The 17,398-nt window shown below is 37.4% G+C and overlaps 1 protein-coding gene across 1 annotated transcript in view; it reads left to right on the plus strand.

Moving 5' to 3' along the window:
- The window catches only part of LOC149083973 (synaptogenesis protein syg-2-like), a 158,873-nt gene that overhangs the window by 126,310 nt on the left and 15,165 nt on the right, over positions 1-17,398 (plus strand). The window contains exon 4 of the mRNA XM_089234341.1: positions 10,952-11,085. Coding sequence (XP_089090467.1) covers positions 10,952-11,085 — 134 coding nt within the window. The remainder of the gene's footprint in view (positions 1-10,951; positions 11,086-17,398) is intronic.

The following is a 17,398-nucleotide window of genomic DNA, read 5'->3' on the forward strand; positions in this document are numbered from 1 at the left end:
GAGGTACGGTACGGATCAGACAATGATAATATGGATGGCGTTATAATTGTGTGACCGTCACTTTTACTGGCATAAGCCAAATTCTCGGTAAAACAGTATGCAAACTCAAACGCCGAGGGGTCGTGACTTCTTACACAAATGAGACGTTTGTCAAGACGAACGAAAAACATATTGGAATAAATCGAGAAGCTGTCCATACTTAGGAAGAGAGAACCATGAGCTTCCTTATTATGGGCAGTGTATCGTATAGTAATTATTATTAGTTTTTTTCCTTTCGTGATATAGGCTCTCATTTTCGGTTGTTGTAGTTTATTTATATTTGACATCCATATTTTTATATGGACGTTTCGGTCACCTCGCTGAGCGATTTGCCTGTTGTGTTGTATTTCTCTTAGTAATTTTCTATAATTTATAGTACTCATTAATTATCGTTAACTAAAAGTAGAAAAGCCGAAATCCAACGCAAACATTTACATATCCAATCAAAACTTTGTTTTATAGATTATAAATTTCATTACCTCAAACATTATCTAAATACCCATTTTTTGTTTGTTGACATTCCTTTTTTCATTCTCGTGTATTATATTGACTAACTGTTTGGGGCAGCAATGACTACATCAGTACGTTGCGACCTATCATCCAGAAGGAAAAAATAATAATTCGATAACTAACTGGCAATTACTCAACTCCGTCATTCGATCCCTACCGGCAACTGAACTTACTCCCATTGAGGTGTTTAACTTTTGTAAATCGATCCTCCTACTTACTAGAAACAACTCAGTCTTCCCTTTAATATATCAAGGACATCAAATTGATGCAATAACATTCTAAATATTCCCTTAATGCATAAAAAAGTGAACAACAACCATTTTGCATTTCTTATTCCGAAATTTTATAACAAAGTACAGCACACATGATATCTTTAAAAGTTATATTTTCTCAATAACAATCATTTTCCCATCAACACAAAAACTGAGCTTTATCAGTCAATGCTACATCCAATTTTATCTATAAGTACAATTCCTGGTGTTTGTCCCCGATGTTCGAAATCACTAAACAATTCTCGCATCTTTCTGGCACTTCATATTCTACATTCATCACGTATATGAGAGTATATTGCACATCTTAAATGCTGCACTGTATTCAGATTGAAAACTTGTTCACTCCCATAGATGCAGAATCAATTTCGAGGTATTTATTTATATTTTTTCTTGGCTTATTTGTTTGTCCGGTCTTTAAACTTATTCTCTGATACTGCGCGTTCATCAGCGCAGATCCATAGGATTTCTTGATGAATTTTTTCTTCCATTATCATGTAGTGTTCCATCATGAACTTCTGAAAAAAGCAGAAAACAATGCCTTTTGTCAATATCTAGGTTAATTAATAAGAACGTTATTGAATGAATTTATTTTTAATTTAAAAATTGAATTATTTCATTCATTCAAAACAAAAGCGAGCTATCCACAAGATTGAAAATAGATTGGGAGATTAACAGAAAAGGACGGATGTTGATAGTGACCCTTGCCAAGGAATACTCCAAGATCACTCGGGCGAAATAAAACTGTTTTCACTTTGAACATCTGAAAAGGCGAAAGCGAAGTTGGTAATGACGTTTTGCCAATATTTTTATTTTCAAAGAAATTCCTATTCGATACAATGATAACCCAATGTGTTATAAAAACAGATATCTTTGGATCATGTCCAGGAGCAAAGATTGAAGTAAAGGAAAGAAACAAGAATATTTTCCGACTAGAGAGAATCGAGTTTGCAGAGTTGTATCAATTTGTATTGGGAGAAAAGAAAATGGATGGGACTTCCACGGTCTGGATTTTCTGGTGCGAAAATCCGGAAGGAAAAACTGGAAGAAAAATAAAAATACGTATAAAAAATGGAGACAGAATTTCCCTGTACTAATACCAGCAAATACCTCTTCTTCTCACAAACGGAGAGAATAAATGATCACCGCTACTGATAAATGCCGGTACATGACCTCATCTTTCGAATTTATTGGGGTCAAACATGATGGAAGTTGGCAATATTCGAATAAATGACGTTCGGGGCAGCTACTAAAAATTGTTTATGACGCTGAAGAGGGGAGGAGAACAAGAACAAAATAAATGCAGTTTTTATTTAGCTATATCATAGATTATCATTTTCTCTCTTTCTCTCTCTCGAATCATTTCAACTAAAACCATTTGTTCCAAATAAAGTGTTCTTGTAGTCGATACGCCTCGGAATTTCTGTATGATGGATAATCTGGAAATGATTGTCTCGTGGAGAGATGTTCTTAGATTTCTAAGGATATAAAATCGAGTTTGGGAGATCCGATATCGACCGCGAACATTCCTTGAGATAATGTACAAGATGGGAAAAGGTTTTTCATTTCCAAAGCTCAACAATTTTTGAACTCAGTTAGGAGAACAGGGCCGTTTCTTTTCTTCACTACTCCCACCACTACAATCCATCGCCAAACTGCTTGTTCTTGTCTCAAGTCAGTGGTCCCAGATCTTTCATGTTTCCAGTACCCAGTGGGAATTCGCAAAAAATGTGCGTACTAATTGGAATACGTGTAGGGTTTACGTACCTATAAAAATGGATGTTCATAGGAAAGCGTAATCTTAGGAATGCGGAGGAGATTAGTGTATTCCTAGAAATGTGAAGGTTATATATAGTGTATTCCTAAAAATGCATAGGGAGTTTTCGTACCAATAGAATTGCGAAGGTAGTTTGCGAACCTGTAGAAACTAGCTTATTCTACGTAATACGTATGAAGCTAGCGTATCTCCATAAATGCGTAGGAGACACTAGGGTATAGTTTCTCAAACTTTTCATTCCATCGTCCCTTTCTTCAGAAATTTTTCTCTCTCATCGCCCCTCGACTCAAGTGAAATCATAGGATCTTATGTTAACTCCATAGCTTCTATCACCCCCCCCTCCCGAACCATTCCATCGCCCGCCAGGGAACGATATTGCCCACTTTGGGAAACACTACTCTAGAGTATTCCTAGAAATACGTTGGCATAATCCTAAAAATGCGCAGGAGGCTAGCGTATCATCTTGAAATGCTTACGGAATTTGCGTAAATATAGATATGCATAGCTATAGATATGCGTAGAGAGTGTACATAACTGTGAATATACGTAGAGAATTTGTATAACTATCGATATGCGTAGGGGTGGCTAGCTTTTTCTCCGAAATGCGTTTGAAGCGAGCATATTCTCATAAACACGTAGAAGGCTACAGCGTATCCCTAGGAATGCGTTGAAAGAGTTCTAGCGCATTTCTAGAAATGTGTGTGAAGCTCTAGCGTAATCCCAAAAAATCGTAAGAAGATCTAGCATATTTTCCTGCAAACGCGTAGGACACTAGCTTTTTCCCAGAGATTCGTATGGAGCTGGCTTACTCCCAGAAAAGCGCAGGGAGCTCTAGCGTATTCCTACAAATGCGTAGGGCTTGTTCCCAAAGATTCGTATGGAGCTAGCTTACGCCCAGGATTGCTCAGGAGGATAGCGCAATCCTATAAATGTGTGGGAGGCCAGCGTGTTCCTAGAAATTCATGGAAGGCTAGCGTATCACTAAGGATGGGTAGGAGTCGTGCGTACTTCTCAAAAACACGTACATGACGTTCTCTTGCCATAACTCATGCTTTCTGTTATTGTAGTCAATACACTTGGGCAAAAAAAAAAAAAAAAAAAAAAAAAACATTCTTAAATCTCGAAATAATTCTCTAGAGAGATGTTTTTAGATTTCCATGGATGTGCGTGTGTGTGTGAATTGAGGTGGCGATTCGACATTGACAAGCAACATTACGGAAGATACGGTAATGTCTAAATCCAGTCAAAATTCTCAAAGCACAATAATTTTAGTTAGATGCAGTGATGGTAACCTTGTCAAGAGCAAAATTTCCCTTTTGACTAAATTTTTCCCACACATTCCGAAAATTGTCCTGCCATCTATCGGTGGAAATATGCAGTCGAGTATGTTACACTAGAAAGACATTTGTGTTTCACATTTACATATTTTTTTCAATAAAAAATCTTTTGTTTGATAAACTCTGAAGAACTCTCCCACGCGGACCAATTTTTCCCACGAGTTACCATCACTTAAATGTGCAATAGGGAAGAGTGTTTATAGTTATTTGTCCTTCACACCCGTAACCTATCGCTAGACTATTCAAACGTAAAACCACATGACGTCGAAATGGAATGCATTGGGTCCCAGGGTCCCAGATACCACCTATACGTGCGGATGAGATCGCAAGTGAGTCTACACCTTTTTAGAATTTTTATTTTATTTATATTACTATACTGTTTTCTTCTGTCATAACTGATTACACACGTTGGTTAAGTCTTAAACAGATTTTACAAAAATAAAAAATCAAGTAATTAATCAAAAACAGTGAATTTTTCATCAAAGTACTCATGAAAGTGTGAAATTTAATTTTTATAATTAATAAAAAATTTAACATTTTGTTCACAGATGACGCTAAATTTAAAAATTCAATATCACACAAAACGCGACACAAACAGCGCATAAAGGGTGGGGGGGGGGGGGCGAGAGCTGGACAAATCTATTGCCTAAGTGAAAACTTCGAAAGGTCATGTACTGTTACCTGCTACATGCCCGAGTACGGCATGTTATAAAAAAATTACCTAAGTTAACAATTACCTAGGTAAATTTATTTTCACGTGATTGGAATTCCACTGAATTCCTTGGGCAGTCTTGACTTGTGATGAGATATTTAGTTCGCGTGAAAGGCAGGTGTATCTAACCTATCGGTCGCGACCCAAACTTGGATCGCAGGAGATTCCCAGATGGGTCGTTCTAATCCACTTACAGCTAGGGATTCTCGGGCTATGGAGTCACGACCCAAACTTGATTCTCAAGGCTTCGAGATGGGTTACAAATCTATTTAGAGCCAGGGATTCTTGCGCTGTAATATATCACAACCCAAACTTGATTCCCAGGGTTTCCGAGTTGGGTCACACAAAAACAATTAGAGCCAGAGATACTTGAGCTATAGGTCAGGACCTAAACTTGGTTCGCGGGGGCTGCCCAGATGGGCGTAAAAATCTATTTACAGCCAAGGATTCTTACGCTGTATGTCACGATACAAACTTTGCGGGGGGTTCCGAAATGGATTGCACAAATCCACTTATAGCCAGGGGCTCTTGAGCTGTGGTTTCCGACCCAAACTTCATTTGCATGGGCTTCGTAGATGAGCTGTACATATCCCCTTACAGTCATGTTATAAATGCACTTATTGCGTCCATAGTTTCACCAATTTCGAAAAACAAACAATCCCATGGGTCACGAAACTAATCATGTTGTTAATTTTGGGGTTAAATTAAGAATCCCTGGTGTGTGGTTACCTATTTTTAGGGCCCTAATATTAAGGGGCCGTGTCCGGTCATGGACCTCAACTCCTGCGATTGTGCAGACCCAAAATACTTTTTTTAGCCCTTCCGCTATAGTAAATAAAGAGTAGAAAAGAAATAATAATGGATTCATCCAAGGTCCCAGGGCTGGAACCCTATCAGTTCCTATCCTATATTGGAGTCATGGGTGAACCCGCATACCTGCCAAAGTCCAGTCCTGTATTGTACATCAGTTATGATTGCGATAATTGTTATTGCACGCCATTTTCACGCGGGGACCGTCATGATAAATAAATCTAGTTGCAATTTTAAGTATGTAAACACTGATTGGGTGATATTTCTATTTAGGGGTGGGTGATATTTCTATTTAGGGGTGGGAAAAAATCACTTTGTGCGGGGACCTATGATGCTCATAAGACGGATGTGGTTGAACACCTACTTGGCAACCTCTCTTCCAACTCCAAAAGGGGGCAGAAAATTAATTTAGGTGGTTCGGCTGATTTTTGATCAAGTCGATGTTCTCTCTTGCTAACTTTTTGGGAGTGTTGAAAAAATTGAAAATGGAGGACGTCCGATCAATTCCAAAACATTCAAAAAGTCAAAAAATTGGTGAATTTGAGAGAGAGAGAGAGAGAACAAAAAATGTGGATTGCGAAAAAATATATATATTCTCAGACGGAGGATTTTTTTTGAATTAGTACGAAAAATGGTTTGAATTTCCGTCGATAGAGGGCAATGTACTAAATTGGATAACATAATTCTGGACCTGAACATTTCTTCAAATCACTTCTGTGTCCGAAACATTTGTAAGACTTCAGTCGGCGATTCGTGGCTGAAGTAAAACAACTTCACCGTAACGGCTTTACCCACCAATACCAACATTACAATGGAAGCCTTGTGTAATCTTAAGTGTTTAGTTATTTTACGCCCGGGTAAGTTTTATGCAGGGGTAAGATGCTCGTCAGCCACCATGAAAATTGCAATCAGGTCAGCAGGTTCGATCCTATCCAAGCTGAGGCGGCCACCGATAGATGTCACCTTCATTTCCGACCCAACTCAATCGGATGTAAATTGCTGTATTGTGATATGGCCGGAATTACTGTATGGTAAAGTAGCAGTAGTATCCTTATACAAGTGTCACATTCAAATATACCAATGCCTTCTCAATTTTTATAAATGTATAATCTATTAACGAATTTATGGGACACCCTGCGTATAGCAATTACTATTTTCCATACCCCAATCTGGTCCTATCATTATACATCAACTTACTACCGATCGAGTAATTATGTTTAAACTGGAAGTATGCTTACAATATAAAGGCTCACAAGTGATGTCCACTGTAAAAACAATTTTGAAGTGTTTTCAGGCCAATGAAAAATCGATTTTAAAAAATGAACGATTATCGAGGAACTTTTCTTCGAATTAACTGAAGTAATTCATTTTTCAAAAAAACAAAAATCATTTTTAGACATCAAATACGCTACTAGTTGCCTGAGTTAGCGTTATAGTGTCATACAGTTACATTTCTAGCCGCTGTGGTGGTCGAGCGATCATAGTGACAGACTCGTATCGAGATCACCCTGGTCGTAACCCCACCGTCGCCTCAGTGTTGGTCCGCTGAAGTTGATTTCTTCTGGTTTTCAAATTCTTATCATAATTATTCCGTTGATTTATACTCCTGTAATTGGACTTGTTATTCTGTTATACAAATTTATATAGATATATATACATACATATACATATTTAATAAAATTCCGAATGCACCCATCTTTCGGGAACGCTTCGATATCTCCTTGAGATGGGAAGCGGGGTGTGCCCGGTCCTTCAAAGTTCAATGTTCCCAAATTCGAGACGCAAATGCGAGCCGATCTCAACGTTAAAAGTCTCACCACAAACAGCAAGAGGTCTATAGCGATACAGTTATCCCATTATGACACTTCACTCGTAGTTAGAAAAACTAATGGTACATGACAGCGCAATACATATAGTAAACACCACGTTAGATTCACGACACGTGCACGCACATTCCAACACGCACCAATTCGTTTGAAGTTCCGCGGAGTAATATGGACGAGGTGCGGGTGTGGTTTAGTAGTAGTAGTGACATTTCTCCAATTACCATCATACCACACGCTTTTATAAAGATATACTAACCCCCGGCCCGGCAAACATAGTTCGCCATACGGGGTTCCACGAAGGGAGCATTTATTTTATCAAAAACAAAAAAAAACCATCATCAACTTTACATCTTACCCCAGGGAGCAACCATTAACAACTCGCGAGCAGCAATTTAGTCTCCCTGGGATTTATAATACATAATTACTTGATTTAAGTATTATATTTTACATTGTAATTACCACACTGTAGATATGCATTCACATATCATCATATGAGTCCGACAATCATTTGATCTTTAAACATAAAAAAGAAAAAAAAAACTATTCACAAAACATCAGGTCAGGCCACACGCTATTATAACAGATTTCCTGACCCCGAACCTCTTTCCATTGTTAACTGAATCCGTCGATTCCCAGGTAATATCCGAAGCTGACATCATCACAGAATTTTCCACCACGAGATTAGGACCCTTCAAATGTTCATAAGTATCAAATATATGGTCACCAAAACTTCCTGTGTAACGTCCAACAGTTAATTTCCTTGTATATTACATCAAATTTTCGAAGTTTCGGAGCAAAATTTATGGCTCGTTAAATACAAGCATCCATAGTACAGGCTTAAAGGGGGGGGAGGGAGAAGACCGAGAGAAGGCGGAGAAACAAAATAACACAGTGATATATGTTCATATTCGGCAAGAAAGTAATTTATCTTCCTAGAATTTTCGTTTCCGAGAACTCCACTAATCCGAGGCGTAGCGAAATTATTTTCCACGAGAAACTTCTGACGAAATTTTGTACCTTTATTAAAGTTTACGTGATAAATCAATAAAAATATTGACACTCGCACCCACCAGCCCTTCATCCAACAAAATTCGCTTCCCCCTCTCTATAAAACCGTGTAGAAAATACCTTGAAAGTACACGAAACTGCGTAAAATATTGAAACACGCACACACATAGGCATTCACACGAATATGTCTACTCAATATTGGATTTCATAAGTCCCGAATATATGCATTATATTTGCTCTGTGTCGGTGGAGTTTCTACAAACAAATTTGATGTATATATATATACATATTAGTTTTTGAGAATTATTATATTGGAAAAATTTCGAGATGTAAGATATTTCCAATAGATCGCCTTCAAGAATGCTGCATTCAATTTCGGTAAAACTTGGCTATTTACCTATTCGGAGAAATATATCTTGTTCTCTCTGTATCAACAGGATGTGATTTATTAACCTGTGTGTTTTTGAAATTGGAAGTAAGATATCGATATCTCAAAATAAGTATCATTTCAATACATCCGAAATATATGTAAATACTTAATTCGTGTTTGAAATGCAATAGTGGAAAATAACTAAGAAACATGTAAGAAATATCATTATTCCTCATACTGCTAATACGAAAACGTATGGAAATTAAGCTGTATTTCTTGAATATGTATATATTAATTAATTAATACTGTATTTTTAACATTGAAAACTGACGTTGAGTCGGTTTAAAATTTTAGGGGGGGGATTCAATTCATAACGCGAATATTTTTTGTTTGAAAAATTGCTTTAATTGCGATTTATTCAAAGTGGAGATTTACTTTTACATGGAGATTCATTTATTTCGCTATTGTTAATATCACTTGTGAGAATTTATTTGTTCGAAATTTATATTTTATCATTCAGGCACCGTTAGGTCAAATACATCGACAATAAGTTTGTCAGAATTCATCTCCGGTTTTATGAGCAATATATGAAGTTTTTCCACATTCTTGCGCTGAATGTATACATTGTAATCTCAAAACATACTAAAAAAAATGAATTTATGAATTTTAATTTCAATGGAACTTAGTTGAGATAAATTATTTTAGTTGAGCACAAAGGAATATCTGGATACCTCAGATTTCGATACCAAAAGTATGGAAAATAATTTATATTTCTTTAATGAATGTGTATTAATTGATGCTGCGTGTTTAATAGAGAGAACGGGGGTTTACAGTTTTAGCTGTCGAGGATTCAATTTATTACGCCAATATTTTTTTCTCAAAAAATTTATATGATATTTCAATTGTGAAGATTTATTCAAAGTGGAGATTTAGTTCTCTTCGACGATTTATTTATTTTGTTATTCTAAATTTCAGATGTGAAAAGATATATATTTTCCGTGTTTAAAATTAAAATTTTATCATCAAGATACATTTAGGTTAAATGTGCCGACAATTTGTGAATTTGCGTGAGTTATATTCTCTATCTGAGACAATATATCAAGTTTCTGCATATTTTTGGGGAAATGATAAAGGAAAATTTCAAGATATTCACAGAGCATACAATTAGATTTATGAATTTCAATTTCATAAGAATTTTACTTTGGGTATATAAGAATATTTTCTTAATTTCATGCACACACGCACATATATCAGAAAAGTTTTTTTTTATTAGTCTTAAAATAACTTCTTTTAGTTTGCATACTCCTCTGTTTCTAGAAACTTGAGATTCCATATAGTGAGAATTTCTATCTGGTCTTTCTTGAATTTGCAATCTTTATCTTAGATTTTTACTTAGTTAATAATGGTTTTTTTTATAATTTAATCGCGAAATTTTTCATTCAAAATAATTCTTGATTTGTTGTTAAAAATCTGAGATAAATTTTAGTGTCAACTCAAGAATGACCAGGTATGAATCTTGGAATAAAATCTCAAAATTCAAGAAATAACGGAGTAAAATGTGTTGTATAAATAAGGAAATAGAGTATCTATTCAAGCTGGTTATGAGAGATATTTCGCAGTAAAAATAATTTCATCAAGGAATTTGCTTAAATTTCTTTCCTATAATCAAGAGCCATGTATTAATTAAAATGCATTGTTACCATAAATATTCGATAATTTTTGTCTGCACCCGAGGGTAATAAGACCGGGACCTATGCAATATAGAGGCGGTGCACGGAATGAAATGAAAATATATTGCCGATTCCGAACGCTCAATATTTAGCCTTATTTAGCAGAGTCACTGTTGGAATCCATTGCTGTGAAAATTTTTAGAATCTATTGTTGTAAAAAAAATTTCGGAATCCATCGCTGTGACCATTTCTCGAACCCACTGTCGTTAAAATTGTTAAAACTTTCCCCTCCCCATAGTAAATTGCGTGAAACACCTGCTACAGATTCAGTGTTTCATGGAGGCAGAAAAGCAAAACTTTTCTGGTTTAAGAATCGAATTTTCAATTTTAAAAAATTTGAAACAAATTCAAAATCTACGTCTAACAGTGGTTTGAATAGGATTATGAGGGCGGATTTAGAAATATATATTTTGTTTTGTTTATATTTAGTGTTTCGCACTAAAGAGAGGCTTAAGTGCATTGGTATACATTTTTGAAAATTATAATTATTCTAATTTTTATCATTATTATTATTTTTTAGTTTTATACTTGGTGTTTGTTTTTGTTGTTCTTTATTTCAACAGTTTTACCTCAAGAAGGACCGATCATCCGAGGAAACGAGCTGAAACATGGCATCGGAGACCTAGTCAACGTATCGTGCTCTTCTGAGCCTTCAAAACCAGCTGCGGACATAACTTGGTACATCAATGAAAGAGAGGTTAGTATCGATTTTCTATCGATTTATACTAATAAAAACAATTAAAAACATGATTAGATCGCAGGTATTTTAATTACGAAATGCAATTATTACCAACATAACGTTCGGGTTCTGAGTGACTACGCACTACAAGTCCCCTTGTAGCGTTCCTGGAAAAGTGCAAAACACATGTACTATGTACAGCATGACCAGGCTCTATGACTTACGCCAATGTTTTTTTACCTTATTCCACACATGGCCTGACCCACTTTAGACAATACTTCCTACTTAGTGTCTTCCTGAGTAATCCAGGGCTCCTTACCATCATCCAAGAGTGAGACCCTTCTCACTTATCGAATTGATTTCTTTGACTGAATTGAAAAGAACATAAACTTTACATATAGGATCAATTTCCTGAAACCTGGGTTGGAGACTAGTCTGGTTAATCTCTGGGGGACCACTCGAGTGTCCGTCTCCAACCTTTCTTCTTCATCTTTCGGGTTCACCATTATCCTGGCTTTCTCCAGGTTTTAGCTCAGGAAGGTGATGTAGACTGTCAACCGTTTGGTTAGTTCCTGTTTTTTTTTCTTCTTTTTTTTCCAGTAACCCTTTTGTAGAGGCCGCAGTCCAGCGTTAAGTAGGGTTCCTGAAACGCAGGTGCCCAGAAAATAATCAAGCATCCAGTAAATTTAATAAAGGACGTTTAATTTAATTGCAGCTCGAGTAGAATATATTTTACGAGTACCGTCTATAAATCTACGATCCAAAATCTTTAGCTGCCCAATAGCTGAATCTCAGCATCTGGCACATGCCTATAAATGCCACACATGTCGCTTGCATGGTGACTAAAGAGCAGAGGACGAAATACAACAGTCTTGTGCGTCGTGACGAGATCGTTATTGATCGCGTGTTGTTAGTATTGACGACGGTCAAACACCAACAATTGGAATTCCATGCTATTCGTGCCCATAGGATGTCATACTCAATAAAAAATCGATAACGCTGTAAAACTATTTTCCAAATTTCCCAATACTTTGTCCGAAAATTCGCCACTTTATACATGATTTGACACTTCTAGAAGCGTTACGAGAGACTAGGGACATTTTATATTAAAATTTATACATTTTCGGTGGTGGTGCCCCGTAAAAAAAAATCATTGTTATCCACGTTGACAACGTTGAAGTTACATTATGTTGCCTTGAACATTGATGGATGAGTTCAGATTTTATTTTCTATTCACTTACCCGTTCCGATGTTTTTGTATTCGCGAGAAATGCGCATAGCAATGTTTCTAAACTGCTTAATCGGTTTTTAAAATTTCCCTGATCTGCATTATAACTGCCACAATGGGAATAAAAGCGATTTAAAATATTTGGGTAGGCCGAAATAAAGCGCATCAAGTTTGACGAGATATCTCGGACTGCCGCTGTAAGGGCTAATATAGAGAAACGTTGTTCTAGGATTTCTGCTGCCACCTATCAAATAGAACCAGAGCCATTTATTGGTAATTTTTCCACTAAAATCGGTCATGTTGTAAGGGGTACGCGGGATCTTTTTCGTCTACTATCATTGCATGATTGTAAATTGCAATTTATTCAATTTGTTCAATCGTATGAGGATGGAACGTCGAAATTTACTTTATGACGCTACAGGAATTTCACGGTGCATTGACCTTCACTTATGGGGTCCGCGACATCAAAAAGTTTCTGAAACATTGCAATAGTATCGCAGTTTTAAACATAATAAGAATGACGTCAGAGTAAACTAGCTATAATACCCGGCGCTGCCCGGGTTTTCTTCAATGAGGCTTTTTGGATCATACGATATCTCCCTCTTTCTTTGAGGGACATGCAAACCGTGTCTATGTTAACCAATATGGCGACTTCCAGCGTGACTCATGAAAGAAACAAAACTAGATTTAAAGAAAGGTAGAAATGAATATATATTTCCTTTTTTAAGAGCGCTAAGTATTTCGATTCCCCTCCCCTTATAAAGGCATAAATATTATACATATACTGACAGCGTTGAAGAAATGACAAACCACTGTAAAGGCATATACACCATATACACGTCTTAAACGCATTGCTAGGGAACCACGGTAACCAAAGAAAACGTTCGGAAAGTGATTGTTGAGGCCCAAAAACCATTGTTGCCCGACAGTTTTTTTGCCCATTTGGGGCATTTGCGCTGCTCTGACGAAATTTTAAAGTAGCCTATCGTTCAAGTCGGGTCCCATTTGGCATATATGCAAAATTTGGCGACAATCGATCTAAAATTGTAGATTTGTCTAGAGAACATACACTCACACACACAGAAAAAATCAATTTTATATACAGGGTGATTATAAAAAAACTATCCCGACATATGGGCCCCTAACTATCATACCATTCAAAGAAACGGAATGAAATTTTGGCATAAGGTATTTTGATGTATGCGCTGAAGAATGATATGGGAAACAACAGTGTCACTCTAACAGTTACGGTTACAGTGAGAAAATTTCGAAAATATCAAATGGCAACACCAAGTTTTTTGTATTGGAATGTGATCTGCATTGTGAAAAACCCTAAATAGCGTTCGAACGGCAACTGTAGCATGAAAATCACCTGCGGTAGATAGGCTAAAAGTAAGGACAACCAATAAGGACAGAGAAGCAGCATAAAATAAAGCATTTTATTGTGTTTCACAAATGACCTTGTGGAGGACTAATCAGTGTGGGATCTCAGCCGAAGAAACGGTGGGATGAATGAAACGAACATTAATGCTCTGGTGCACGGCAAAGTCCCTTTTCCTTGCCTAGCTCCGGGGATATTCGTGCTACGGGTGCCATTCCAACGCTATTTAGTGTTTTTCAGTATGGAGATCGCATTCCAATACAAAAAACTTGGTGTTGCCATTTGATATTTTCGAAATTTTCTCACTGTAACCGTAACTGTTAGAGTGCCACTGTTGTTTTCCATATCATTCTTGAGCGCATACATCAAAATACCTTGTGCCAAAATTCCATTCAGTTTCTGTGAATGGTATGATAGTTAGTGCCGGGCCCATATGTCGGGATAGTTTTTTTTATAATCACCCCGTATATAGATTTCCCGGCTATTACTATTTTTTTTTCTCCGGTTCTCAAATTATTTTCTTTCATTCGCTCCAGTCCATGAAATCGTTCACAAAATTTCGCCATCCCGCAAGTACAAGAACGTTGAATGACATTGTTATAAATTTCGCTTGGTGAGAAACAGTATGATACAGCAAGTTTGTGCAGTGATTCAAAATGCATTTCACGAAAAATAGCGGACCATTTATAATATGATATATGAATATTTATTTGTCATAATATAATTTTTATAGATTATGCAAATTACCTTGATCGCTGGAAATTTCTTGGGAAGACCCATTTTTTCTTGGGAACCAATCTCCCCCCCCCCCGAAAACCCGTGAAAGACGTGTTGTTGATACATCATCCACTATGACTTAACTATACATGTTCCCGGTACATATTCCTTTGTGAATTTTCTAATGAATTGGTACATGCAGGAGCATGGTGTGTGTGTGAGAGAGTGTGTGCGTGTGCATGTGTAAATGCGTGGCTCTAAAGTATTAATGTTCTCAACTGAACTTGTTCCGCTGGTGCTGCCATCTGTCTTCCATTTCATGTAAATATCGTTAAATGCTTGAATTTTTGTAATGCAAGTATCGTGTTGTAGGTTTGTCTGCTGCCTGTGGAGAGACTTTTTTTTAAATAGGAGACCGGCTCGCATCCACGCCTTGCAGTTAAAAAAACCGAAGAAAAACCAACTTCAGCTGATCACCAGTGCGCCACCAACGGGGGATCGAAATTAGATCTTTGAGTCCAGCAAGATGTCCACACGACCGCATAGCGGGGATCCATCGTTTATATTGACGGACGTTTTCCAAAGACACGATCCCAATCAACTAAGGATACACGATATGTACCAGAGAATAAAGCAATAAATGTATCATTATCATATTGTAATGCGATAGACTCGGACAATATTATCTGACCCCGTATAACCGTCAGTACAGAGAGAGAGAGAGAGGTTTAGACTGATATCCCCAGACGTGTGTGTTCATTACTCAGCCCGGTTAATTCAGCGAGTATCAACATTTACTGCAGATATGTCGCGTTTCCGAGACTCCCATTAGGTCCTGATTGATAACACATATGAACACAGTGCAACTACTGTATTCCAACTCGAATTCTGGTTGTGTGTGTTTCCACAAGTGACAGGTAAATATTTTGACACTCGTTTACAATGTTGGCAGCAGACTGGTTTTGGAGCAACCATTAACGAACTGAACTGTATAATTTTTTTCATTTCTTTCAATGATATAAATCCCTTATGAAATTCTCATTTCATCATTTTGGACGCATTAACCAACATTGAGGGAAAAGACCTTCCCGTCGACATAACAAAATTGATATGTTGCCAAGGATTCAATGATAGAGAAGACGTAGAATGCATTCGTTAAATGGTTATCTTCGTAAAAGTAATTGATGCATTACGCTCGATTGTTATCATGTTGTATGTGAGACAGATACAGATTGTTCGGCAGGTCATTATTGACCTATAAGTCACTTATAATATACTTTGAATATCAATATGATTAACACTTACCTGAATATCAGCAGTGAAATGTTATGGGAAAGAAATCTCGCAATTACCGCGTTATACAACTTTTACGTGGTGTCCTGATCAGCACTATAACCGTCACAGTGGAGATCACTTAACCTTGTGGAAATCACTTTATTTTATACAAACTGTCACCCCTTTTTTCAAGAAGGGTATTTTAGAGTCTTATATCGGATTCATTCCTCATTCGGCGCAGAATGATCGTTATCGAAAGAAAAAATTTGAAAAAAAGAACACGTCTTATGACTTGAAGCATTACAGCCACAATGACGAAATATCTCGTCTAACTTGAGCCTCTCTATTTTGACAATCATGCAGTATCTCGGGTACTTAATGCAATTTCTTTTTGGCAATCTCGAGTCCAGCTACAGCGTTCAGGTTGTTTTGGCAGTCAAACATCTTTTCCATTCTCCCCTGTATTCATCTGTTAATTTGCTAACAATCCCATATATACCCTGATCGAGATTAGCAATAAAAGTGAAAAAAGTGTGGGGCCAAGAACACGTCCTTGAGGGACCCCACTTGTGACGCCTATTCAATTAGAGAATTCCTCGTTCACCATAACTCGTTGCGATCTATCTCGTAACCCCGATTCTATCCAATTCAGAATGTTTCCCCCAATCCAAATCTCGTGTAAACGCCTCAAGTGTTTACCATGTTGGACCCGATCCAATGCCTTCAGCACGACGACGAGGAAGTTAGACGGAATATCACGTCATTGCCGTTGTAAGGGTTCAAATTATAAGACGTGTCTTTTTTCAACTTTTTATCAGATTTCGGAAATAGTCTGATTGATCAAAATGATTCCGATAACACTCTAATAATCAGGAAGATGTTTTTCCTCACCTCACCACTTTCTGTCGATGTTAATGTCGAGACGAACTTCAATTTCTGGTGGTCTTCACCAGGAATGAACCCAGGCCCTATTATAATCTGTGCAAGAGCACGGACTATAAGACAGAGACATCTTTTCCAAGCTATACAATACGCACAATAAGGTGTAAAGATGGTGTCGCCACCTATGAGATATTTGTTGAAAATAGGGAATGCTGTAGTCTCTTCTTCAGCTCATCACGCTACTGTGTATGTTAAGGTATGAGTTACTTACCCCACCCGGGATTATATGTTATGTCTACATCCTCGGGCTATGCGTTGTCTTGAGTTGATAGCTGAAATTTCAAAACAACGTCCGAAATCGACTGTCACAAAAGCAAGCGTGTACTATAAGACGTGCATACTCAGGCCATAAAACGTGGCCCTCGGACTCATCTGATGTGGCACGTGATCTTATGCCTGATTTTGAAAAAATGAAAATAAAACGGCACCCTTACCAGATTCATTAGTGACCCACAGCGTACTTATCACTTGAGTAACCCCAGACACAGCTCTAGATGACTCAACGTTTTCATGTCTCTCAATGTTTCCCGCGGCATATTAAAAAATAATTTAAGTAACCAGCGGCAGATTTCCAGGTCGCTTAAGTGATTCGCGGCTCGTTAGCCGATCACTTAACTGATCTGCGTTGCTGTTCTCAGATCGCTCGAGTGATATGTATCGCTGTTACATATCACTTAAACGGCCTGCGTGCGTGTGTGCGTATATGCGTTACAGATCCCTTAAATCAGTGGTTCTCATCTTTTGGGAGCCCGCGGCCCGGTACATTGCCTTTTCGTGAGTAGAACGCC

The sequence above is a fragment of the Pholcus phalangioides genome, unplaced genomic scaffold (assembly GCF_987345545.1).
Source record: "Pholcus phalangioides strain wild (caught in Gottingen) unplaced genomic scaffold, Ppha-v1.0 ptg000008l_1, whole genome shotgun sequence".
Lineage (NCBI taxonomy): Eukaryota > Metazoa > Arthropoda > Arachnida > Araneae > Pholcidae > Pholcus > Pholcus phalangioides.